The 26414-nt window shown below is 48.7% G+C and overlaps 2 protein-coding genes across 4 annotated transcripts in view; one reads left to right on the top strand and one right to left on the bottom strand.

The window, feature by feature from the left end:
• The first annotated feature begins 5791 nt into the window (after positions 1-5791).
• Plac9 (placenta associated 9) lies at positions 5792-20621 on the top strand. 2 transcript variants are annotated; one of them, XM_039094614.2, is made up of 4 exons: positions 5792-6389; positions 17626-17723; positions 20077-20200; positions 20501-20621. In XM_039094614.2, the coding sequence occupies exons 1-4, from the start codon at positions 6233-6235 to the stop codon at positions 20509-20511; spliced, it is 390 nt and encodes a 129-aa protein (XP_038950542.1). In that variant the 5' UTR covers positions 5792-6232; the 3' UTR covers positions 20512-20621. The 2 variants fall into 2 exon arrangements, with proteins under 2 accessions (XP_038950542.1, NP_001101865.2); NM_001108395.2 differs by having other exon boundaries at positions 5800-5920.
• Positions 20622-22261: 1640 nt separating this feature from the next.
• Anxa11 (annexin A11) overlaps positions 22262-26414 on the bottom strand; it is a 44964-nt gene continuing 40811 nt past the window's right edge. The window contains exons 12-15 of one of the 2 annotated variants that reach the window (XM_017600010.3): positions 25784-25879; positions 24817-24875; positions 24542-24664; positions 22262-23050 (exon numbers count right to left, since the gene is read on the bottom strand). In XM_017600010.3, the coding sequence (XP_017455499.1) occupies positions 22991-23050; positions 24542-24664; positions 24817-24875; positions 25784-25879 (338 nt within the window). In that variant the 3' untranslated portion in view covers positions 22262-22990. The remainder of the gene's footprint in view (positions 23051-24541; positions 24665-24816; positions 24876-25783; positions 25880-26414) is intronic. The other variant, NM_001011918.1, reaches the window with a different exon arrangement.

The following is a 26414-nucleotide window of genomic DNA, read 5'->3' as shown; positions in this document are numbered from 1 at the left end:
CCCGGCCACTATGCCCAGAGGTTCAGCCAGCCTCTATTTCCTGCTTCCCTTGGCCCCTTGCCTTTGGCCATGAGCAAGGAGAGCAAGCCCCTGCCAGATTCCCAGACATGTATCCTTCAGCAGCACAGGCTGAGGAGACCCAAAAACAGGCTGTAGCATGCACACGTCCTGAGGTGACACTGGAGCAAACTGCTGGCGTCCCTAGAGGTCCTCTGAGCCCCACATTCCACTCACTCTCTGTGGCTTTCTGCAGCAAGGAAATGGGAGCATCGCAGGATGGGGTAGCTCTCCGAGAAAGAACACTTCCCTCTGTGGGTGGCCATGAGTACCCAGACCGTTCAATACATTTTATCAAATATCAAAACAGGGCTGCAGATCCTACCTGGTTGCTTCACTGTGCTAAGACCTATGTATGCAGCCTTAGCTGAGCACTAGGTTCAGAGAAGAGATTTAGAAAATGACAGCGTAAGAGTGGACATCGTCGGCACTTACTCCCACTGCGTCCAGCCGGTTTGCGCATGCCCGTGATGCCTGGCCGATGCCTGGCCTAACCATCCCTCTAGTTCCTCCCATTGATGCCCACCTCCGAATTCAATGTCAGTGCTCCTTTCTGGGGAGTGCTATAGGAGGCCCTTGAGGTGGGCAGTTGCTATTGTTTTGTAAGCATTCCTTTGAATGTTTGGGGTGACTTCTGCGGTGAGAGAATGTCAACACTGCTGTTCTGCCAGCTTAATGGAGTGATTCCTGACATTCTAGTTCTGCTGGATTTTGTAAGAAAACAAGCACCTCTTCTACCACTAGCAATATTTTGTCTCTTGCCTCTTGTTGGGGCCAGGGGAGATGGCTCGATGATTAGGAGCACGCACTGTTCTTGCAGAAGACTTGGGTCCTAGCATCCACATGTAGTTCCAGGGAATATAATACCCTCTTCTAACCTTCAGGGCCATTGCATGCACAGGCAGTTACACACACACACACACACACACACACACACACACACACACACGTATTATACGATATATATTAATTTAAAGAAATTTGGGCTGAAGAGATAGCTCAGCAGTTAGGAACATACAGTGCTCTTCCAGAGAACCCCGACTCCGCTCCCAGCACCACATACATCATGCTGCTCACAGACACCTACAACTCCCGCTGCAGGGCGATCTGACAGCTCTGCCTCTGAAGGAACCTGCACTCATCTCCACATCTCCAAACACTGACACGTAATTAAAAATAATTTTAAGAATTAAAAATATAATAATAATAAAAAAATGTAAAGAAATTGAAGTTAAAGACCATGCAAGAGTGAGAGAAAAGGTAGGTAGCACACAGAGAAGCATTAGCATACTATCAAGAAGTGTGAAAAGTGGGCTGGAGAGATGGCTCAGCGGTTAGGAGCACTGACTGCTCTCCCAGAGGTCCTGAGTTCAAATCCCAGCAACCACACGGTGGCTCACAACCATCTGTAATGGGATCTGATTCCCTCTTCTGGCCTGCAGGTGTACATATAGATAGAGTTCTCATATACATAAAATAAAATAAATCATAAAAAAGAGAAAAAAAGAAATGTGAAGAAGAAAAGAGAAGTAGGAAAAGGTATTTGAATAGAACAGGATGCTCAGCTATTAGTAAACAGTGTAAATAAAACCCATAGCAGGGTATAATACTCCATCGTCAAACCAGTGCTGGAGAACGCCCCTGGCTGGCCTCAGGGCCCTCCTAAACTGAAGGCTTGTACTGCTGCACCATCCCTACAGAGAGACAAAATGACAGCAACCTACCTCAGTGACAGCTCTTTAAACAACAGCAAACAGGCATAGGGTGGCACACGCCTTTTAGCCGGGCACTTGGGAGGCAGAGGCAGGCGGATCTCTGAGTTCCAGGCCACCTGGAGCTACATAAGTGAGTTCCTGGTCTACATAGAGAGTCCCAGGCCATACTGACAGTATCTCTAAACAAACAAACAAAACGTCTCTGCTCAGACATAACGTATCTGTGAAATATGTATAACACACACACACACACACATACACATCTCTGTCTTGAGAGACTTCAATAGAACAAGGGGGCAAGAAGTTGGTGAGAAGGAAAATGTATGGACATCAGGGCTCAGACAAAACCTACACATCCAACCACTGAAGCAAATGCCTATAAAACCGCTGGAAAGAGCTCCCCCTCTAGTGGAAGGCAAAGAAACTGCTCTTCCTTACTGGCCCGGTACAGTGGTGTCTCTGAGATCTTCTGACATCCGTCAACCTTACAAACGCAGCATACACTCACTCAAAAGTCTCCTACATATAAATAAAAATACACATATACTTTCAAAAATTGGATTTTGTAGTGCGGAAAGCCAATCACTACCTGTCTACAGTTTTGGACTTATTAGTCCATCCGAGATAAACAGTGATGTATCCATGCCTGGGAACTCTGCAACACTTTCTTTACAGTTTTGTTTGTTTGTTTGTGGTTAGTTTAATTTTATTTTCCATGCATGGGTGTTTGGCCTGCACGGGTGCCTATCGCCATGTGCACAGTAACCCCGAGAAGCCATAAGAGGGCATTCCTTGGAAGTAGAGTTACAGACTCTACAGAGCTGTCATGTATACTGGGAATCCAACATCACTGTGGTTAAGCAACTAATCCATCCCTCCTCCTTCTGCTCAGAAGCAGCATCAGACGAATGTAGTTATACTCATTTCTGTGGACTTTTCAAGTTATTAATGGCCTTCTTCCATGATCGGTAGCTATAACTGAGATAAACATAAATGTACAAAGTATCTGTCATTTTAGGTATGTCTGAATAGATATTAAATAGATACAGAGTCTGTGGACAGAGACTAGGGAGAAGGCACCAAGCTTCAGACACTGGGCTAGAGTGATGGAGCCGGGGCAGAGGGGGTTTACACTATATACTTCATCACTTTGCTCTTCATAATCAATTTCTTTGAGACTGAATCTCATTGCGTAGCTCTGGCAGGCTTGCAGCTTGTTATACAGACCGGGCTCACATCGAACTCACAGAGATCCCCCTGCCTCGGCCTTCCAAGTGCTAAGATTATGGGTGTGTGACACCTCACTCACCAAATTGATTTTTTTTTTAAAAAAGATTTATTATTTTTATTTATATGAGTACACTGTAACTGTCTTCAGACACACCAGAAGAGGGCATCAGATCCCATTACAGATGGTTGTGAGCCACCATGCGGTTGCTGGGAATTAAACTCAGGACCTCTGGAAGAGCAGCCAGTGCTCTTAACCACTGAGCCATCTCTCCAGCCCAAATTGATTTATTTTTAATTTAATTACCTTTATTCCTGTAATTTAATTATGTGCATGCATGTGTGTATTCCTCTGTGTGTGTGTGTGTGTGTGTGTGTGTACTACATGGTGCTTATGAAGGGCAAAGCTGTTCCCAACATGGATGCAAACGCAGGTCAGCAGGCATTTTTACCCACTGAGGGTGGGCCATACTTTGTGATTGTTCACTGAAGAATACCCCATTGCACATGTTGCTCATTTTCCTTACTTTATTTAGAGTCAGGATCGCATTATGGAATTAGGTCTGATCCTGATAACTTCCTGCCTATACCTTTTGAGTTCTGGATGACAAATATGTGCCAGCAATGCCAGATTTTGCGTTTTCTTATTTTAAATTCAAGTAATTAAGTCGCTCACTGGCTCTGAGCTGCAAAAATCCTTGTGGGTTTAGGTTTCATTTTGTTCTACAATCTCACGCCCAGCTAAGCTAAATCAGAATGCCCTATCAAGTATAGCCAATTCTTGGCATTACCGAGATAAATCCTTCCCACAAAACCAGCTCATCTGGGCATCCTAATCCTCAAGGGGAGAGGGTGCTTTTTAAGAATTAGATCCAAGTCTTGGTGGCAGACCTGATGGCTCCTAGTTTGAATTTCTGCATCACAGCCTACAGGAGAGGGGGAGATGAAAAGGAAAGACGGCTGGTTAATGCAGGGACTGTGGTGTGTAACAGCCTTTCGGCTGACACAGCATGCTGGTACTGCAGAGACTGGGGAAATGCACTAGCATGCGAGAGGGCTCACTGCATGCTGGAGAGATGGTTCAGTGGTTAAGAGCGCTCACTGCTCTTGTAGAGCACCCAGGTTTGATTTCTAGCACCCGCCTCAAGGGTGATCACAACTGCCTGTACCTTCTTGGTCTTCGAATGGGTCTGAGGATAGGCCCCTTGTGGGATTACCCCTGGGGGTCAGAGGGTATGGCAGATGAGATCCCTGGCTTGGCTCCGGTTTATAGCATAATGACTGCTGGGACTGTGAACTCCTTAACGGTAGACAGCTACACGAATATGTGGTTATTTCCGTTTTCGCCTCTCCTAGAGACTACCAAATGTTAAGTCTCAAACCCTGCGACAAATGTCTGAGGCGCCTATCTAATATCAAACAGGACCTGGCCCCCAGGCTCCCCCAGCATCCCTCAGTCCCTACCTACTACAGGGCGTGGCTGGCATACCCTATCTTCTACCCCCAGCCCCTGATCTCCATCCCGGCTTCCGGCTGCCCTTCCTCCAAAGGCTCTTTTCTATAATCCAGCCATGTCGGTTACTCTTCCCTTTTTGCCTTTTGCCCTCCTGGCTGCTATAACTAGCTTCCTTCCTTCCCCTTTTCCTTCCTTCCCCCACTCCTCAAATGGTTCAGGGTCATGTCCTCTCTCTATTCTCCCAAATGTCTCTGCTTTTGCCTGTTCTCTCTTCTAGCTACAATAGACCCTCACCCCCACTGTTCCTAGGAGTAGTCACAACCTTCCTTTTAATTTTTTTTTTTTTTAACTTACCGAGCACTGGCCAGTGCAGGGCTAGCATATTTGCTAACTTATGCTCTGACTTCCGTTTACTTTTGTCTCTGGGCCATTACTTGCTTTTTTTTTTTTTTTAATTGTTTTGTTTGTTTCATTTTGTTTTGAGACAGGGTCTCCACTGTGTAGCCCTGGCTGTCTGTCCTGGAAGTCAATGTGTAGATCAGCTTGGCCTCAAACTCATAGAGATCCTCCTGCCTCTGCCTTCCAAGTGCTGGGTGTAGAGGCCTGCTCTGTCTCCACCTGGCTACTGTCCCTTGCTTTTAAACTGCTTTGAAGTCGTAACTTGTAAGAAATGGATAAAGGTGCAAGATAACTCTTCTCTCTAGATTTGAAAATTCTGCCTGTGCTAAGTTCACTTACTGCTGGTTTCACTGCTTACTGTTGTGTGGGGAAAGCCAGGTGCCTCCGAAGCCAGGAGCACCAAATGCACAAGCAGGTCGATATCCCAAGTCTAGGCAGCTGCTTGGACAGCGTGTAGCATCTCCCACCTTTGCTCTTTAGGAAGGAGTTAAATGAGTTTTATCGGCGGGTTTCTGCAGAGGGCAGACATTAAGCCCTCCATCCGTTCTCACTAGCCTTCAAAGAACATTTCCAAGATCCTAGGAGTCCGGGACTCAGAACTTGTGCCAGCCTGTGAGGGACACAGAGGAAGGTCTTCAATCTGAGACTCAATTTGACTGACTGTGAAATGGGCTCAGAAGCAGAGCCTGGGGCCTCCATCTCCACTTCGGTGCCTGATCCCCAAGGGCAGGGGTAGGGTGGGAAGCTGGACGGGATGCTCTGATGGAGAGGTTGCCTTTGAGATGGGATCCCGGACTGCGCCTTCTTTCAGGGTATGGTGGGGCTTCTAGAGGGGGCGGGCAGGTTCTCTGGAGCCAGAACCCGGAGCCGCCCAGGAATTTTGGCTCGGACTGCATTTCCTCGGGCCGGGCGGGCGCGATCCCCAGGAGGCGACTACGGACAAACGGCTGCACTCGGTGGCTCCCTACCATGCAGCCGCTGCTCTGCGCGCTGGCCGGGCTCGCCCTGCTCCGTGCCGGGGCGGGCGAATGGAGCCAGGGTCCCAGGGACATCCCCGGACGACGAGGTAGGAATGAGAGAGGAACTGGAGACAGACACCGGGAAAAGCAGAGGGAGGGAACGGAGATGGTGAAAGAAACAGAGATCGAAGGACAGAAAAGGGAGGAGATCAAGGAAAAAGATGAGTAAGAGAGGAGAGTCTGGGAACGAAAGAGGCTTTGGAAATGTATGTGGGTGAGGAGAGCAAGAGACGGGAGTTTGAGAAAAACACAAACAAGAAGGAAAGAAATAGGAATGGCAGGAACAAACGTGGAAAGAAAGATTTGGGGAAAGGAATGTGGCAACCGGATGTCAAGAGAGTTGGAGAAGACTAGCCGGCATGGGCGGAGGTCCAGCTGCAGGGTGTGGCCGCCCTCGGGCCAGAGCATCCAGGGGAAAGTTCCGAAGAGCATCCTGTTGGAAGGGGAGTCTGAAAGGGTCAATGGCCCAGGCAGGGCCAGTACCATCACTGGGGAGACGGATAGAAAAAAAAAAAGGTACAGTCTCACCTGCCTGGAGGCCTGAGGGATCTGTAGTGAGCTGAGGAGGCCATCCTTGAGGTGCCCAGAACGTTCTAAGAACTCTGGCTCATCCTAGCTGTCTAGAGGAGGAGTGAGCTCAGGCTGTGTTAAGGCAGATCCAGCACCAAATCCCAGGCCTCTGGCACCCTCGGTTGTTGTTCAGACAGGCAGAGATGCCCGGCACCGAAACTGAAGCTCTGGTTGCTTTTCAGGGCCCACAGAGAAACGGGAGACTAACCCAGATCATTAAAGGAGTCCCTGTGGGGTGAATCGCTTTTCTTCTCACAGGCTGACTTCAAGGAGTGTAAGAAAGGTCGCGCCCACCAGTGAACACGTAACACTAGCTCTCTCAGATCATCAACGCCTCTAGCCTCAGTTTCCCTATCTATTAAGGAGTGACTGGCAATCTGTCTAGCACAAGGCACCGACCTCCCCTTTCCTTCCCCTTTAGATCCTCTAAGTTCTTCTTGGACTACAGAGGTGGGGACCGGAGCTCAGCTGGAGCCTTCTGGAAGAAGGCGCTGTCAAGTAGTCATGCCCTCCCTGCACCCATTTGTTTGATCCAAGCAAGGTTGCATGCCTGGTTAAATTTGACTGACATGTCTACTGTCTCTTTAAATGTGCAATCTCTCTTCACTCTTCCTTTTTTTCCCCCTCCCGCTTGAAATCAATTGTTGAGAAAAGTTTTGCGGGTGGGCGGTGGTGCTTGCCTTTAATTCTAGCATTTGGGAAAAAGAAGCAGGCAGATCTCTGAGTTTGAGGCCAGCCTGTTGTATAGAGAGAGTTCCAGGACAGACAGGGCTACATAAACTCTGTCTTGAAAAATCAACACGCAAACGCACACGCACATGTACACAGGCACACGGGCACTCACGCACACGTACAAAGTGTGTGTGTGTGTGTGTGTGTGTGTGTGTGTGTGAGAGAGAGAGAGAGAGAGAGAGAGAGAGAGAGAGAGAGATATTGAATTTCTGGGTGTCATTCAACTATTCTCCCTCTGTGTTGTCTATAAAATTGAAGGCTATTTATAGAAGCTTGATCTAATTCCAGTTAGATTTTTCTTTTCGAAGAAACTACTTTCTACATGGTATTTACATATTTGGTATATATTTGGTTTTTCGAAACAGAGTCTCTCAGTGTAGCCTGGCTGTCTTGGAATTCACTGAGCTCTCTGCCTCCCAAATGTCAGGGCCATGCCTGGCTATTTTTAATATATATTTTTTGTAAAGAACAAGGTCTCTTGTAGCACAAGCTGGTGCTAAGCTTACCCTAGTGACTTTGAACTTCTGCTCCTCCTGCCTCTACCTTCCAAGTGTTAGAGAGGTATACTACCGTTTCTGTTTAGGTTGTGCTGAGGGGTAAACCTGGGGCCTCAGAATGTCAAGGCAAGCATTCTACCAACTGAGTCACATCCCCAGGTCATCTTTTATTTTAACGGAATGTCTCTGATTCCTGCTAAGGATAGACTCTTTTCTTCAAGGATGTAGTGGTCCTGCCTGTGACTCTTGTAGACTGTTAAGTCAGTAATTTGTTCAGTATTGTGCGTGGGGTTGCACAGTGTAAGTGAGGAAGTCAGAGGGCAGCTCTGTGGAGTCGGATCTCTCTTTCCACCTTTATGTGTGTTCTGAGGATAAAATTCTGGTCTCTGGGCGGAAGTTGTTACCCATGAATGGTCTTAGCAGCTCCCTTATAGAGACCTTTTCAGAGGCCAACCTCAGCTCAGTTGCTGTTTTGATTGTCAGAAGATTTCTCCATGTCTTCTTCTTCCTTTCTTCGCTCACTCACTCACTCACTTGTGTTTTTTGAGACAGGGTTTCTCTGTGTAGCTTTGGCTTCCTGGAACTGGCTCTGTAGACCAGGTTGGCCTAGAACTCACAAGGATCCACCTGCCTCTGCCTTCCCAGTGCTGTGACCAAAGGTGTGCACCATTACTGTCTGGCTCTTTTACTTTCTATAATTAGAAAATTGTATGTATGTATGCATGTATGTATGCATGTATGTATGCATGTATGTATGCATGCATATATGAATGCATGTATGTATGTATGCATGTATGTATGCATTATGTATGCATGCATGTATGTATGTATGCATGTATGCCTGTGTGAGTTCGTGTGCACCAGGGATTATAGATTATACAGTTATAGATTACTATAATGTAATTATACTATAATTATTAATTCTTAAGTAGTCTCGTTTCATTTATAATTTCACCTCTGCTGTCACCCCTGAATTATTTTAAAGGAAATTCCAAACACTTTATTTTTTTAAGTTCTTATTGTTTAGCTGTCTCATACAAAAAGCAGGTGTTCTTAGAGGCCAGAGGGCATAACATCTCCTGGAACTGGAGATATATTGCTGGGTCCTTCAGAAGACCAATAAAGTTAACAGGTGAGCCTTCTCTTCAGCCCTGTGTCTCTCTTTCATTTCTTAACTTTATTTGATCTACATGGGTGTTTTGCTTGCACGTATGTCTGTGTACCATATACATGCCTGGTGGCCAGAAGAAGACACCTTAGAATTGGAGTCACAGATGGGTGTGAGCCACCATGAGGTGCTCGGTATTGAACCCAGGTCCTCTAGAAGATCCAGAGCTCTTAACCCTTGATCTACCTCTCTCACAAGAGCTGTATCTCTTCTTGCAAGCAGGTATAATCATCCTCACCAACACCTCTGGATTATAGCATTTTTTTTTTACTATGCACACAGCCCCCTTACACACACACACACACACACACACACACACACACACACACACACACACACACACACACACCATGGTTGTGACCAAACCACGAGGACCGAACCAACATAGAAGACAGAGACAGAAACAGAAAGGTATCTTGTTGCCCTCTGTGTTTACCCCCATTTTACAGATGGTATAAGAAAAAGTGCCCCTCACCTCATGGTAAGAGAACTAGGGATGCAGAGAACCAATATCAAGGTAGATTATTTTGATCTTGCAAAGTCAGGTGTCAGGCTACAGAAAAGACAAAAATGGTCGACACGTCAATTTGGCACAAAATAGTGTTTTTGTATGTTCCTAACCACATTTTCCTGCCCATGAATCCCTCATCAGCTAAGTTCTTTAGGGATGTACAGTCTTCCTGGTATCTAATATTACTGCCTCCAAATTCCCCATCCCATTCTTTCAGAATGCAAAGCCTAGCCTTCTCTGATGTTCATAGATAAACCTGGAGTTCAAGATGCCCTCCTTTGCACGGGCTCAGTCACATAACCTATTCTCTGAAACTTTTCAACTCTAAAATAAACTGAAAATCACCCAGGAGGCAGGCACTAGCTGCTAGCTAGGAAAAACAGGGTCATGTGTGTGGGGTGTGTGTGTGTGTGTGTGTGTGTGTGTGTAAGAATGAGGGAGACAGACAGACATAAAGTAAGGGAGAAAGAGAGTGAAAGGCAAGGAGAGAAAGACAAGGAGATACAAAGAGAGGGAAAAGAAAGAGAGAGGAGAGAGGCAGAGAGAGTCTCACTATTGTAGCCCTGGTTGGTCTGAAACGCACTACATAGACTAGGCCGACTTTAAACTCTCAGAGATCTACATGCCTCTGCCTCTCAAGTGCTGGCGTGTGTGTGTGTGTGTGTGTGTGTGTGTGTGTGTGTGTGTTCCATCTAAATTGTGTTTGAATTCTAAATGGCCTGAAAATGAAATATAATGATTTATTTCTTACAAGGGGAAACAGTGGGGACCCCAAGATACAAGAACTTAATTACACAGCCACAATCCTGTCACCTTCCAATCCTGTCACCACCACCTTCTGGCTATGTAATCTTACGTGTATCACTTAAACTTTTGATTTCATAAAACAACAATAATAATAATTTGGGTTTTTGTTATGTTTTTGAAACAACCTGTTTTTTGATTTCTTATTTATCTACCCAACACAGGATTGCTCTGTGTAGCCCTGGCCATCCTGGAACTCGTTATATAGACCAGGCTGGTCTTGAACTCTCAGAGATCCGCCTGCCTCTGCCTCCTGCGTGCTGGGAATAAAGGTGTGTGCCACCATCTCCTGGCTGAGACAAATTCTTGCTGTGTATCCCAGGCTGGCCTTGCACTTGCTATTCCCCTGCCTCTGGTGATGGGGTTACAGGAATGACTCATACTTAGTGTAAAAAGAAAACCTCTTTTTTTTTTTTTTTTTTTGGTTCTTTTTTTCCGGAGCTGGGGACCGAACCCAGGGCCTTGCGCTTCCTAGGCAAGCGATCTACCACTGAGCTAAATCCCCAACCCCTCAAGAAAACCTCTTTTAAGGTAGAGGAATATATAATGCCACACTTGGAAGGCTGAGGCATCAGAGGATTGAGAAGGAAAGGAAAGGAAAGGAAGGAAAGGCGTGACTTCATTTATTTACATGGTCAGCCCTGACAACATACATAGAAATAACGCTGTACAGACTGAGCAGGCTACATTTAGGAGTGTATAAGGATATGCATATATGCATGTAATAAAATTAATGGAAAAAGGCCACGCATTTAAAGGAGATCAAAGAGAAATTTGTGAGAAGGTTTGGAGGGAGGAAAGGGGAAGAAAGTAAAACAGAAAAAGAACTAGAATTCAATGACTGGCACATAGCCACATTCAGCAAGAAACTCATCGAGATAATGGACCTCAAAGCAATAGAACTTAGAAGGCAGACGTAACAAAAGCCAGGACCCAAGAAACGGAATTGGCTTGTAGCAGATAATCCAGTCAGGTCAGGGCTGCCCCAGCATCCTTGCTGAAGAAGTCCCTCTGTAATGTGGCACCTTCTGACTTCCTGCATAGATTTGATCCTAGAGAGATGTCCTTCTATCCTGAGACCTGATCCAAATGATCTCACTGAACTATAGATTCCACGGGAGAGGCAGAGCAAGGGGTTCCCTGACCTACTGGCTCCATCATTCTGAGCCTTTATCTGCTCAATGCCCAATACTTTGTGTCTGTCACTGCAATTTGGGAGGGAAAACCTTTCTTCTTCTTCTTCTTCTTCTTCTTCTTCTTCTTCTTCTTCTTCTTCTTCTTCTTCTTCTTCTTCTTCTTCTTCTTCTTCTTCTTCTTCTTCTTCTTCTTCCTCTCCTCCTCCTCCTCTTCCTTCTCCTCCTCCTCTTCCTCCTCCTCCTTCTCCTCCTCCTCCTCCTTCCAGTTCTTTAAGGGAAGCCAGGATAGGAGTTCAAGGCAGGTACCTGGGGGCAGTAACTGAGGCAGAGGCTGTGAAGAACTACTGTTTACTGGCTTGTTCTCCATGGCTTACTTAGAATTCTCTCTCTCTCTCTCTCTCTCTCTCTCTCTCTCTCTCTCTCTCTCTCCCCTCCCTCCCTTTCTTTTTTTTAAGATTTTATTTATTTGTTTTATGTATGTGAGTACACTATAGTTGTCTTCAGACACATCAGAAGAGGGCATCAGATCCCATTACAGGTGGTTGTGAGCCACCATGTGGTTGCTGGGATTGAACTCAGGACCTCTGGAAGAGCAGTCAGTGCTCTTAACCGCTGAGCCATCTCTCCAGCCCCTAGGATGCTTTCTTATACAACCCAGGACCACCTGCCCAGGGGTGGCACTGCCCATAGAGGGCCAAGCCCTCTCATATTGAGTTCTTAGTCAAGAAAATGTCAGTGGACCTTGCCCACAGGCTGTTCTGAAAGACTCAGTTCCTCAGAAGTTCCTTCTCTTCAGGTGACTAGTTGACAGAGACTAACCACCCTAGCTGCTTTGTGGCATCCACCCTGCAGTTCATAGACAACTCTGGGAGCAGGATCATGGCAGCCCTGCAAAGGAGACAGGGCAGGGCAGACGAATCTCTCAGTCAGCATGAGGAAGTTGAGTGAGAGGCAAAGAACGTCTCATAGATGCCTCTGACTTCAAGTGTATGCTGGTGAGGTTTACCTCGGTGGGTTTGAGGCCTCAACATCCTAGGGTTTGGGAAGGATTAGTTTATTATAACTAGTGGTTTAAAAAAATATGGAGTAGCAAGACAGAACCTGGACTCTAGTCTCAGAGCTGCCTACAGCCTGACCATCGGTCAGTCTAGCTTTCAATGGAGACATGAGAGGGAAATAGACAGGGTGTGGTGATCGATAGAGGCTCTTCCTCATAGCAGCTTAACTTGTATCCTAAGGAAACACTAACTCAACCAAAAGGGGAATCACAGGAAGGACACTTGATACGTTTCTCAGTGGCCCATTAAGATTCTGAACAAGAGCAGGAGATAGACCATGCCTCCTCCCAGCAAAAACAAACACAACCAAAGTTTCTTGGAATGTAGCTCTCTCTTAAAGGCCTCCCGGGCCCTTGGCCAGTTTCAGTCAGAGCAGCATAGTTACTCACACAATCCTTTAAAAATGTGATTCTGCTTCTCTTTAAGAAGACTCAAAATCCTCTGATGGTTTTGAACACATCACAAATATTCATACAAGAACTAGATGTGGTAAAGTTTGTTATTCTATTACATTGAATGTGGTCAAATATCATTAACCCCAAGTGGCTGGGGTTGCTGGTAAAATAGAGTATGGCTTTGATGATTACTTGGGATACTTTCTCACTGTGTGAGTCCCAAGTACATTGGGTTGTCTTGGAAGGTCTGTGAGTGGGCAGGCCACCTAGAGGACAGATTGGTGGCCAAACCTCTTTAGTTAGGTCAGCCAGTCCAGCACCTCTCCTTGTCACTGGACCACCCCATCACAGGATGCTGTTTCACCCAGGGCCACCATCCAGGGTACAAACAAGGTTTCAAGCAGGAGCTCCCATGCCCTAGGAAACCCATTTCCAACTGGCAGAATAGGAAGACCAGAGGGAGGAGTGCCTACAGCCTAGGCTCAAGGTCCTGTGAGTTAACACAGCAATCTTTCGACCTTCCACCCATACTTGATTGATGAGTTTCCCTAGAGCCAGAGTGGGGTGTGTGTATGTGTGCGTGTGTGTGAGTGTGTGTGTGTGTGTGTGAGAGAGAGAGAGAGAGAGACAGAGACAGAGACAGAGACAGAGACAGAGAGACAGAGAGACAGAGGCCAGACAGAAAGACAGTGAGACGGAGACAGCTCAGTTTTTTACTTCTCTGAGGGTTTGTTTGTTTGCATCAAAAGAGACTTGTTGGGGTTGGGGATTTAGCTCAGTGGTAGAGCACTTGCCTAGCAAGCGCAAGGCCCTGGGTTCGGTCCCCAGCTCCAAAAAAAAAAGAAAAGAGAGAGAGAGAGAGAGAGAGAGAGAGAGAGAGAGAGAGAGAGAGAGAGAGACTTGTCTGTTACTATCCCAGTTTTGTCTTCTGAGGCCTCAAGCAAGCCAGTTCTGAAAGACATTTGTACTCCTAAGTGCTATCCTTCTGGGATGCAGACCCTCAGGCTAGCCCCACCCGGTTTGATAGTGTGGGCTACAGAGGCCAGAAAGTTAGCAGTTGAGGGCAGAGGCTGAGGAGGGTCTTCTAGACAGAGCGATGCTGGGATTCTCTGCAATGGGGGAGCTGGGCCTGGAGGACAGTTGTTAGGGTTGTGCTCCAAGCTTTCTGTCAGATGAGTCCTCAGGAGGCCTGGATGAGCTCAGAGCACAGCTCCATCCAGATGTGAGGGATTAGTGTTGATCGAGGGGAGTGAGCTCACCCCAGCCTCTTTCCTGGAGGGCTTCTGGAGCCAAGTTAGATCTCCTCACAGACTCTGGAGAACAGTGGAAGAAGAGCAAAGGCGTGTTGCTCAAGACACCCACAGCTGCTGGCTTCTCCTGGGTAAGGGGACTCAGCAGGGGCAGGTGATCCTCTTAGATCAGTGCTTCCCAACCTTCCTAATGGAGCGGTCTTTTCATACAGTTCCTCATGTTGTGGTGACCCCTGCCATGAAATTATTTCTTTGCTACTTTGTAACTGTAATTTTGCTACTGTTACAAATTGATGTAAATTGCTGATATGCATGGTATCTGGTGTGACCCCCAAAGAACCCACAGGTTGAGAACCACTGTCCTAGAGTAACCTGGCTGAAGGCCTCTAGGCTGGGTATACAGGGAGTGTGTGTTTGCAGACTCCCACCAGGACGCCTTCGTCTTCCCCAAACAGCCCACCCTGGACTAAGAAGAGCTCTTCTTGCCTCCCACAACTCTCCTGGCTGAGCGCCCAGCTTAAGCTGAAACAAATGTGGAGTCCCCTCACCGAGGCTAGTCTGGATCTCTGTCTCTCACAGGCATCTCGGATCACCGAGCACAGCCTTCCAGCAGGAAGGCCTGAGCTGAAGGTCTTTTCTTCATCGTCCTTGGCATTGTGAATCTTCTCACTTAGCCCAATCACGGCTTCTGCTTTTAGCTAACAGTTCCACCAGGCAGAGGACATGGCAGTAGTGAACAGTGTGTACCACTCTTATGAAGGACCCCGCTTCAGTTCCTAGCCCCTACATTGGGTGGCTCACAACTGCCTGTAACTGCAGCTACAGAGGGTCTGGGGCCCTCTTCTGGGCTCTGTGGGCACTTGCACTCACATGCACAAATGCAGACACTATAGAGTTTAAAATAAGTGTCTGGGTGGGAGAGATGGCTCAGCAGTAAAGAGCACTTGCTGCTCATGAAGAAGTCCTGGGTTCAGGTCTCAGCTCCCACAAGGAAACTCACAACCATCCTGTCTGTAACTCCAGTTCCAGAAAAGTTGATGCTCTGTTCTGACCTTCTCAGACCCTGCATGGAAGTACATTCCTTCACGTCTGTTCCCTTTCTGTCCCTATGAGCATGGCTGTGTTTTCCAAAGTCCAGGAAAACACCCAGGACAATAGTACACAATTCTCTGGCCATGGCGAACTGATCTCCCTCCCTCCCTCCCTCCCTCCCTCCCTCCCTCCCTCCTTCCCTCCCTCCCTTCCTCCCTTCCTCTTCTTTCCTTCCTTCCTTCCTCCCTCCCACCCTCCCTCCCTCCCTTCCTTCCTTCCTCCCTCCCTCCCTCCCTCCCTTCCTTTTTTTCCCTCCCTCCCTCCTTCCCTCCCTCCTTCCCTCCCTCCCTTCCTCCCTCTTCCTTCCTCCCTCCCTCCTTCCCTCCCTCCCACCCTCCCTCCCTCCCTTCCTTCCTTCCCTCCCTCCTTCCCTCCCTCCCTCCCTTCCTTTTTTTCCCTCCCTCCCTCCTTCCCTCCCTCCCTTCCTTTTTTTCCCTCCCTCCCTCCTTCCCTCCCTCCCTTCTTCCCTCCCTCTTCTTTCCTCCCTTCCTCCCTCTTCTTTCCTCCCTTCCTTCCCTCCCTCCCTCCTTCCCTCCCTCCTTCCCTCCCTCCCTCTCTCCCTCCTTCCCTCCCTTCCTCCCTCCCTCCCTCCTTCCCTCCCTTCCTCCCTCCCTCCCTCCTTTCCTCCCTCCCTCCGTCCTTCCCTCCCTCCCTCCCTCCCTCCTTCCCTCCCTCCCTTCCTCCCTCCCTCTTCTTTCCTTCCTTCCTTCCTCCCTCCCACCCCCCTCCCTCCCTTCCTCCCTCCCACCCTCCCTCCCTCCCTTCCTTCCTTCCCTCCCTCCCTTCCTTCCTTCCCTCCCTCCCTCCCTCCCTCCCTCCTTCCCTCCCTCCTTCCCTCCCTCCCTTCCTCTTCTTTCCTCCCTTCCTTCCTCCCTCCCTCCCTCCTTCCCTCCCTCCTTCCCTCCCTCCCTCCCTCCCTCCCTCCCTCCCTCCCTCCCTCCCTTCCTTCCAAGCTTCCTGAAGAAATATCTGAGGTTCCAGCTTCTGACCTTTCCTTCCCTTCCTGCACACTATGCACATCCCATAGGGGACCGAGCTAACATTGAGCAGGGACATTCCTGTCTCTCTTTTCCAGTGTTAACCCTTCCTGCCACTTTAGGCTCCTCGCCCTCTCTACAGTCTGAATAATCTCCTCGTCTTCTCACTCCCAGTACAGCACCTGCTTCCAGGAGACAGGCATTTCCTAAGGTCTCGGGCACATCTAATGCCTCAGATAGACCCACTGCAGCCCAAGTTCAGAACCAGGACGCTGGCACTTCTGTGTCAGAGTTGGTGGTGCCAGGTCTAACCTCAGTGAATGAGGAGAATCATGAGTCAAGAGTCGAGGAGGTGTACTAGTTAGGGTTCTCCAGAAGGTGATAGGGACACATGACTAAGAATGAATTGATTGATCTATAGAAGGTGGATTCCTGAGGAGGCTCACAGGCTGTGGTCCAGCTAATCTGACAATGGATGCCTTCCAACAAAAGGTCCAAAACCCAGTAGATGCTTCGTCCATGAATCTGGAATATCCAGCTGGTCTTCAGTTTTTCTGGAATCCCAAAGAAGTAGGCTCTTATGTTGGTGACGGAAAGGGTTTGCCAGTAAGAGCAAGAAAGCGAAGAGAGCAAACTCCTTCCTTTGTCCTTATCTTGTTTTGTTTTGTTTTGTTTTGTTTTGTTTTGTTTTTTGCTGTGTAGCCCTGGCTGTCCTGGAATGCTCTCTGTAGACCAGGCTGACCTCAAACTCAGAGGTCCAACTGACTGCCTCTGCCTCCTAAGCACTGGGATTTAAGGCATGCTCCATCACTGCCTGGCCTTCCATGTCTGCCAACGGAAGGTAGAGCTTGTATTAAAGACAGATTTCCCCACCTTAAAAATCTGTACTAATAAGTAATTAATCCAAATAATTAAGATAAAACCCTCGAAGGTGTGCCCAGCATCTTGGGTCTTAGATAATTCCAGATTTAGTCAAGCAGACCACCAAGGACAGTCAGCATAGTCGGTTTAACTATGATCTCACTAGCAGTGTGGCTCTGGGCGTGGGGAGCGGCAGCTCAGACTAGCTGGTTCCCAGTGCTGCTCAGTTTCCTCCCTGGGTTCTACCCGATACTCTCTGGCTGGTCATTTCTAGCTTAGATTACTGCCGACACTGTCTCCCTCCAAAGTCGCATTCCTCCACATTCTCCAGGTCCCTGGGTCCAAGTGCTGTCCTTGGCTTTGATCCTGAGACCCCTTTCTAGTTGAGACCCATTACTCTGCAGGCGTTCCAACTCCCTGGACAGTTTGTCCAAGGAAGTCATGCTTCTCTCCATGTCTTTGCAAGCAGTCAAAACCTTTCCTGTCTTGGTGCTACACAGCCTAGACACTACCTCCTTGAGAGTGCCCTCCTAGGTCTGGAGACAGGGGAGTATTAGGGTGGTGCCTCATGTCTTCATCCCCTGCATGACCTCATGTCTCATTTCAGAATCCCGCTCCCCTAAGCCTGGTATTTTGCAGAGCCCTCTAGTACCTCAAGGGAACCACTGCCTCCACGGTGACAACACTTGTCTTCCTTACAGCTGCTGAGTCCCCCAGTGGCCCTGGAGAAGATCTAGCTTGGAGCCCAGGCTGTGACAGACACATGGCTGTCCAAGGCCGGTTGAACATTGTGGAAGAGGTAAGGAGGGTATGGGAGGAAGGGATCGTGAAGCTTCACGGCCATCTGCCAGGCTGGAAGCTTTGTGGAGTACAAATGTTCGAAAACCCAGGCTGGTCCCATTCCTCAGAGGCCAGGTTAACAACTCCATGCTCTAACTGGGATGTTCAGTTGGGTAATGTCTTATACACCCTTCCTCCTAGTCCTAGGAGGTATTGCTTGCACACAGCCTGCGATTTTTCCCCTAGTGGGAAGTACTGGTTGGTTTTGTGCATCGATTTGATGTGAGCTGGAGTCATCAGAGAGGAAGGAGCCTCAGTGGAGAAAATGCCTCCATAAGATCCAGCTGTAAGGCATTTCTTTCTTAAGTATCGAGTAATGGGGGAGGGCCCAGCCCACTGTGGGTGGTCCCATTCTTGGGCTGATGGTCCTGGGTTCTATAAGAAAGCAGGCTAAGCAAACCATGAGGAGCAAGCCAGTAAGCAGCACCCCTCCATGGCCTCTGCATCAGCTCCTGCCTCCAGGTTCCTGCTGTGGTTGAGTTCCTGCCCTGACTTCTTTTTGGTGATGAACAGCAGTGTGGAAGTGTAAAAGAATAAACCCTTTCCTCCCCAACTTGCTCTTTTGGTTTCGGTGTTGCAGCAATAGAAACCCTGACCAAGACACCAGGGAAGGGGGGGAGATTCAACCATCAAGTTTTGTGGGGAATCATAACTTAGGGTCCATTGCTGAAAACATCTTTGCTTTGTTTTTGTTTTTGCTTTTTGAGACAGGGATGTTCTGGAACTCACTCTGTAGATCAGGCTGCCCTTGAACTCAGAGAAATCCACCTGCCTCTAACTTCTCGGTGCTGGGATTAAAAGCATGGGCCACCACACTCTTTGTTGCTGTTGGGTTTTATTGGCTTGTTTGCTTTTTGCACAGGGTCTCTCTCCTGCCTCTTGAGTGCTAGGACCACAGGCATGGACAACCCCTACACACACACACACACACACACACACACACACGCACGCAGAGAGAGAGAGAGAGAGAGAGAGAGAGAGAGAGAGAGAGAGAACTTCAGCATGTCATTTACATCTGGTCAAGATGGCAGCAGTCCCTGGGCCCGGTGTTAGATTATGTTATTTAGCAAGTTTAACTACCATTTAATTATATATACTGGTGTATCAACATTTTAATTTGGGGAGCCAAGGAAATAGCTCAGTCTCTAAAATGCTTATCCTGTAAGCATAAGGAGCCAGGTTCCATCCCCAGAGCTCACAAAACAGGCACTGTGGCGTCCTGGCACTGAAGAGGAAGAGACAGGAGGATCCCTGAGGTCACAGCAGTCAGCCTGGCCTAACCATGCAACAGTAAGAGAGCCTGGCTCACAAGCAAGACGAGTCCAGTGAGATGGCTTACCTACTGGGTATCTACGTTCAAGCTTAATGAGTTTGATCCCAGGGACTTACTCCCCCCCCCCCCAGCCCCCTTCTCTCCTTTCTTTCTTTGTTCCCCTTAGACGGGGTTTCTCTGTGTACCTAGCTGTCCTGAACCTCAAGGATCCTCTTCCCTCGGCCTCCCAGGGCTGGGATTAAGGTGTAGACCACCACTGCCAAGCCCCCAGGGCTTTCAAAGTGGGAAGAGAGAAGTGACTCCTGCAGAGGTTCTCTGACCTCTCCACACACACTCCCAGTGGTGTGAGTGTGCATGCCCCGCCCCCACCCTGGACACACACACACACACACACACACACACACACACACACACACACACACGGGCAGCTCCTAAGATTGACTTTTGCCCTTTCTGCCACTTACCCTCAAGACAATTAATAATAATGTAGCTGGTTTTCTTATTTTTCTTTTTTTTTTTTTCCCGGAGCTGGGGACCGAACCCAGGGCCTTGCGCTTCCTAGGTAAGCGCTCTACCACTGAGCTAAATCCCCAGCCCCCTTATTTTTCTATTTTAAGCATGAACGCACTGTTCTGACATGAGGCCTATTGGCTTTATTAGGTTGCCAGGAGCTGTAGCAACACACATCGGTTTCTTTAAAGCAAACCCCTAGAACAAACTTTAAAATCCCAAACCTGTCATTCGATGAATGGGCCACAAGGGGGCGGTGCAGCAAAAGGAATGTGCACTCTTATAGGCTCCTCCCAAACAAAAAGGTGCTTAGTGTCCCTGTGCAAAGCCATGCTGGCACATTTGAGTGTCAGACAGGAGGATCCTTAAAAGGACAAAGGGAGAATGCGGCCTGTGATGTTCTTACCTAGGGAAACTGAGCAGAGATTGGGTGACAGCCAGGACTGGACAGCACCCAGTTCCTTCTCCACGAGCTAAGGTAAAGTTGGCCAACTTCTGTGCTTGACTTTGCCCCACCCTCCCACTCCAGACGGTGGAGAAGACCGTGGAGCACCTGGAGGCAGAAGTGACAGGTCTGCTGGGCCTGCTGGAGGAACTGGCTTCAAACCTACCCCCAGGACCCTTCAGCCCCAAACCTGACCTGCTTGGAGATGGTGAGTGGCTCAGATGTCTGCTGGACCTGACATCTAGGGTCCCTGGCTGCAGGAGGCACGGGGTATGTTATGCAGTCCAGGGCAGAGCACCTCATTCCAAGTATTCCCACTCCTGTGCCCTTCCACCTATTCTCCCCAACCCCTGGGATCCCTGGAAGGGTCCTGTTTCTTTTGTTTTCCACTGCTGTCCCAAGGGACCAGAAAGCTGGAAAGAGGCAGTCACAGTCGATAGGCACAGCAAGGGCAAGGGCATCCTTCAGCCTCCTCTGCTGCTCACTTAGGGCACCCCTTTTCTTGCAGACGGCTTCTGACTACCAGGCATGGTGGAGCCTATCAGCTGAAGTCATCACTCTGAGAACCAAGCTAGGTTTTCCTGCCTTCCTGCCCCACCATGGTGTGAAATAAAAGCTACTATCTGGGACCCCGTTTGCTAGCCGTGACCTCCATTACCACAGCTCCAGCTCCTTCTTATGCCCTGAACCCCACACTGCTGTTCTAACTCTCAGGCCTGGGTAGCCTGTGCAACGGGTCTTCCAACTTTCTTAGAGACAAACCCTGGAAACTGATTCACAGGATGTGAGACACCAGAGGCCTAGAGGGGTAACCGTGCACAGTAGGCCCGTTATGCAGCCTTGCCGCTCAGACCACAAGACAGCCATTGCCACTCAGGAGACTGTCAGGAACACAAGATCCAACTCACCCCCATCAGAATCTCTGCCTTCATGTGATTCCCCACCCTGCCATCCTGGTGGTGAGGAATTGTCCGTACCTCAAGAATCCTGTTCCCTGGTTGTGAATCCAGAGATGAACTTCTTTTATATATATATCACATGTGATATTTCATATATATCAATAATTATATATTATACATGTTGAATTATGAGATAGATTGATATGATTTCAGTAGACAAAGTTCTTACATAAAATTCACTTAGGGGAATGATGCGGCATGTAGACCAATTTAAAGGTATACACCCAGCAAAAATTACCATTTTAACTTAGACAAATTCTGTGGCTTCTCGTGTGTCTGAAGAGTAATCACCATTAATGACGTCCAGGACATTTTCAATACCCCAGAAAGAACTTTGGACCTATACAGGAGTCACTTCCCTTCCACCTCCTCCCATGCTAACACTCTAGCAATCGTGCATTTCCTGGACCTGCCTATTGAGGGCAGCTTCTGTGAATGGAGCCAAGAGTCCTTTTGTATCAGGCTTTTACCGGACAAATTCTCAAAGTTCATCCATGATACAGCGTATCATTCCTTCATCTATGGCAACATATGTTCTATTGTATCACCGCACCCACCTGTTAATGGCTCTTGGGGTCTGTGAACAATATGGCTGCCAGTGTCATCCACAACAGTGGTGTTTAGCGCACAGTTGCTTTATTACTCCTGAGAGTCACCTACCCTACCACTGTTGGGGAAACATGAGGCTGCAGCTCAGCTGAGGCCTCTCTGGGGTTCTGGACTGGACGCAGAGGCTAGAGATAACTTGCTTTTCTAGCATGTCATTATCTCAAGCTATCGCAGGAGAAGTGATGGGAGACCTCCAGCCAGCAAGCCGAGCTCTATGCTCCTGGACATGACAATGAATGCTAGACACTGTCCCTGCAGTTTCCCTCTCCAGACACCAAGGATCAGGGATCCTGCGGGGCTGGAGCGAAGACTGCCCTTCTGATGAGATATCCCAAGGTAGCTGGCTGCTGGAGCACCCCCCGCCCCCCGGTTGTTCCCATCCTCCTGACTAGTCTCCCTGAGAGGCCACCCAAGAAACCACAGGTCCTTTCCCAGGACCTAGGAGACCTCACTCAGGGAACTCTATCACTCTGCATCGGGTCCAGGTCCTGTGCCTCGTCACTACCTGGCCCCCATGTGAATCTGGAGAGCACCCTTTGTATATCCTTAACACACAATCCCTGCCAGGTTAACTTGTGCTTGGGACTGGATTTCCACAGTGTATGATGCATGTTTCTAGTTCGGCAGATCCATTTTCCACTGGCTAACAGGGCCGGGATCTCTGAGTCATAAAGCGGAAGAAAACACGCTGGCAGCAGAAAGACATTTCCAGAATGTTCCAGAATTGGCTGACTTTAATTTGGAAACAGCTTTTGGCTACAGACATTCAGGTTTAAGGCACATTCCAAACTACAAGGATCCCTGCCACTGGCACGGGGCCTGGCTTTAATTCTTGCATGGTTTTACATGGAAAGTGGAACAAATGATTTTCTGGCCTCTTCTAAAAAAGAGTGTGAGTTTGGCAAAAACAAAACTCATGACACATTCTCACCAGACACCACAGTACCGTTACAAGACCTCCCTTTTGTCCTAGGCAAAGACGGGTGGCCCGCTCACCTACCATTCTCTCCAGAAACATGTATACAGTAAGCATGCTTGTATGCGTCTGTCTGGCAGCGATGGTTAAAAAAAGTTTTCAAATAAAAATACAAAAATCACACGTCTATAACAAAGCTAAGAGTCTTAGCCACAAGCAGCGAGGAATGAGTGTAGGAACCAGGAGAGATAAACATCAATTCTGCACAGCAAGGGGCTGTGAGGGCCAGGGAGATGGTCACCTGAGAACCTGGCCCACCTGGGCCCTTCGGCACAATACGTGGATGAGGGGGGACCAGAAGGAAAAGGTCATGGCTTTGGGGATGGGTGGATGGCTGGGGGGTGCACTTGTGGGTACTAGATAGATTGGGGGAAACTGGTGTGCTCTTCGGGACGTTTCCTGGCCACTGCCAGCAGGGGGCCAGCAGGGGGCACAGGTGAGCCACTGCCACCGCTCAGTCGTTGCCACCACAGATCTTCAGCAGGATCTTCCGATAATCCCCAGAAGTGTCTCCCTGGTTGCAGAAACAAGAGCAAGGGTTAAGAGAGGCAAGGCCTCAAGTGTCCTTGTGGGAGGCAGGCCCGCCAGAAGCAAGAGTTCCCATTCAGAGCATGCAGTTCGGACCTCCCTTGTACGAGAGCTGTCCAGCAGCAGCCCCCGGATTCTATGCAAAACAAGAGCCAAGATCCAGGCTGGATGGCATGTGTTTGTAACCCAGCTCTGGGAAGGTGAAGCCAGGCAGATCCCTGGGGCTGAGTCTAGCCTAATCAGTAAGCCTTAGGTCCCAGTGAGAGACTCTTAAAAATCAACATGGATAGCTTCTGAGGAATGATACTCAATGTTGACGCTGGCCTGCACAGGCAGGCGTATGCATACATACATATGTACGTACATACATACATAATACATAATACATAATACATACATACATACATAGTACACACACAGTACACACACATATAATACATACATACTGCATACATACATGACGCATACATACACAATACAGTAGAAGAACCCCCCCACCCAGGCTGACCACCACTACCCTTTACACTGGGTTCTACTGGAAAGCGATGTTGTGTTTTTCCTTGATCGCATCATCTTTGTGGCCACCCATGGAGGACACCATTGCCCCTGCAGTCTTCACTTCTCCACAGATCAATCTGTCTGACACCCCTGTGCTTTCTCGGGGACGACTGCTCAGGCTTAGCTAATTTCAGATCATTTTTCTGACATCCTAAGCTTTTTGGAAGCTCTCTGAAGACAAGATCTGTGGCAGCTTTAGCTGTTACAGAATACTAGTGACCTAGGCCAAACTCTGACAGTAAAGACAGATTCTCTGCCTCATTTTCATGACTTCTCTTCTAAGATGAGCCTGACAATATCAAATGTCAGCTCTGAAATCAGGCCCTGCAGAGCTTGCTGGTGACCTAGTGACAACTTCCTCCAGCCCAGCTCTGGGCACACGGCGTTTCCTCCGGCATTCGAGAAGACCGCCACCACACCTGTGGGGGAACGACTGACTCTCTTCAGAGATGCCGACCAGAGCTTCGGAGGTTTGTGGGACACTGTTCAAGGGTCATGAGGTTACCAAGCAGAAAAACCAGGATCAGACTCCCAGGCTGTGACCCAAGGCTGAGCTGTGGATGCGGTCTCCACTAGAAAGTGAATGTAGAAGCTGGAACTCAGGAAGCAAGAGCCGAGCTCCACAGACCCTGGGGACTCTGAAGGTTAGGGACTCCACAGGGGAAGGTCTGAGAGTTCTTTATACCATTCATTGGAAGACATCCCTGTTAAGTTACAAAGCACTGGGATCCTAGAAGTTAGCAACGTAGGGTCACAGGGTTGTAACCTGCTCCTCAGGATCTTGTGATCAGTTTGGAGGTGAGCAGATGAAGAAGCCCACGTGGTCAAACACAGGGCTATTCTAGAGAGGGAAGGGAGCCGGGGAGGGCCTGGAGGTGTTGGGATGAGGAGAAGGCCTTACTGACCCCTAATCCCTTACCGTGATATCGTGGTACAGTGACTTGCCGTACATCCGCTTATACTCTGCTCGGATATCCAGCAGGTCAAGCTCGCTTCGAGACACCATGATGCGAATCAGGGTCCGGTCTTTTGTTCCTGCTCCCTAAAGAGTCATCCAAAGTCAGTGCATGGGGCTTCCCACCAGCTCCAACCCTCCCCTGCCTTCTATATTCAGCCCACAGTGGACCCCTTAGACACAGGAGGCTTTAAGATGAAATTAAGGAATTAACCCCACTGCACACAAGGACTTCGTACCCTCATAGCCTTGTTGAGCCTTTCGGCAAAGAAGGCAGGGGTGTTCTTGAGGCATTTCACTGCAAGAGAAAAACACAGCATAACGTCTGCAGGACACAGGAGGGCACACACTACCTAAATGTCCTCCTAGGAAGCCTGGACATCAAATCTGCCACCAGCCATCTCCTTCTGCTGCTGACTGTGACGCCATGAATGTGGCTCCGCACACAGTAGGACCACCATCCCAACCATCACTGAGCAAAAAAACCCACCAGGGTTGTGCATAGCTGGAGGTGGGGGTGGGCACGAAGAGGCACCAATTTCATGGGACCCTAGGCATGAGGGATTAAACAGAAAAACCCTCATGGAGAAAAGGTCAAGGGGGTGCAGTACTATTCTCGGGGCAGGCAAGGAAATCTATTACCTGTTCTAGCCAGAAAAATCTACAAAAAAAAACCCCGATAAGAAATGGGCAAACAGTCCCTCAGCAAGTACAAAGGGAGGGGGCAGGGACGCAGGGCAAGAACCAGCTCCATATCAGGAGGAGTTCCTAGAGCTGCCAAGACTTGCTGCAGAAGGCACACTCCCCATGCTGGAAGTTCAGCCAGCGCTCTCTAGAATGGGCCTGTTTTGCTGTTGCAAGTAAAAATCCCTCCATGTGTTTCCATCACAGACAGCTGACAATTGCCCACAGGGATGTATTTTTAGAGGAAATTTGGCAGGATGTGAGTCACCTTCCTTTAGGAGAGAAGCTGGACGGGCTCCCACTAACGCCCAGATCCCAGCTCCTTTCTGCAGAGCTGCTCTGCAGACACACAGCACAGGAGCCACGGAGCCCACCAGCCAGATGGTCCAGATTAGCAAGCCCAGACCCTGTGGTTCTCTCACTACAGCACCTTCAACCGCAGGACACTGAGCACCCAGCTTGCAACCCACACTGCCCAGTGGGTGGGCAGGCAGGCAAGGCGAGCCCCAGTCAGACGCCTACCCACAGCCAGCATGCCCTGCTCCAGGTCCCCAGACATCTCCCGGCAGATGCTCTTCTCGATGTCTCGGCCTGTCATCCTCTGATACTCGTTGAAAACTAGCAAGAAAATAGAAGGGGCACAGGTCATAGCCTTAATCGTGTTCTCGCAAATCTCCACGGTGTAGTCCTGACCTCCAGCAACTTGGAATATGTATTACAATAATGCCACAATGGTGGGTCCTGAGCCAGCAAGCTAACCGGTGACACCTACAGTCAGGAGGTCAGGACACATGTGTGCGGACGGACAAATCTTGGCCTGCAATGGGTGGCTGTAGGGTCTTTTGTCTTGCTTTTCACACACAAGCACAGCTCTTTCCTAAGCCCCACTATGTATTCAGCACTTTATATCAGCAGGGCCCTCCTGTTTGTCAGGGTTGAGTCTCTAAGTCACACTGGGCTGAACTAGGCAGAATAAATGCATCTTGTTTTGTTCCTTCTGGCATGTAATGGCGACACATCCTCCAACCCTCTAGCTTCCATGGACCACAGCCTCTCATGCAGCCAGACTGCAGGTGTGTGTCATTCCCTAGATTTAAGTGTATTTCTGACTTAATTCTGGCAAGCTTATGAGTGTCCAAAACTCTTAAGAAAA

Source organism: Rattus norvegicus, chromosome 16, assembly GCF_036323735.1.
Source record: "Rattus norvegicus strain BN/NHsdMcwi chromosome 16, GRCr8, whole genome shotgun sequence".
Taxonomy (NCBI): Eukaryota; Metazoa; Chordata; class Mammalia; order Rodentia; family Muridae; genus Rattus; species Rattus norvegicus.
Note: the sequence above shows the minus strand (reverse complement) of the source record. Positions and strands in the feature narration are given on the sequence as shown.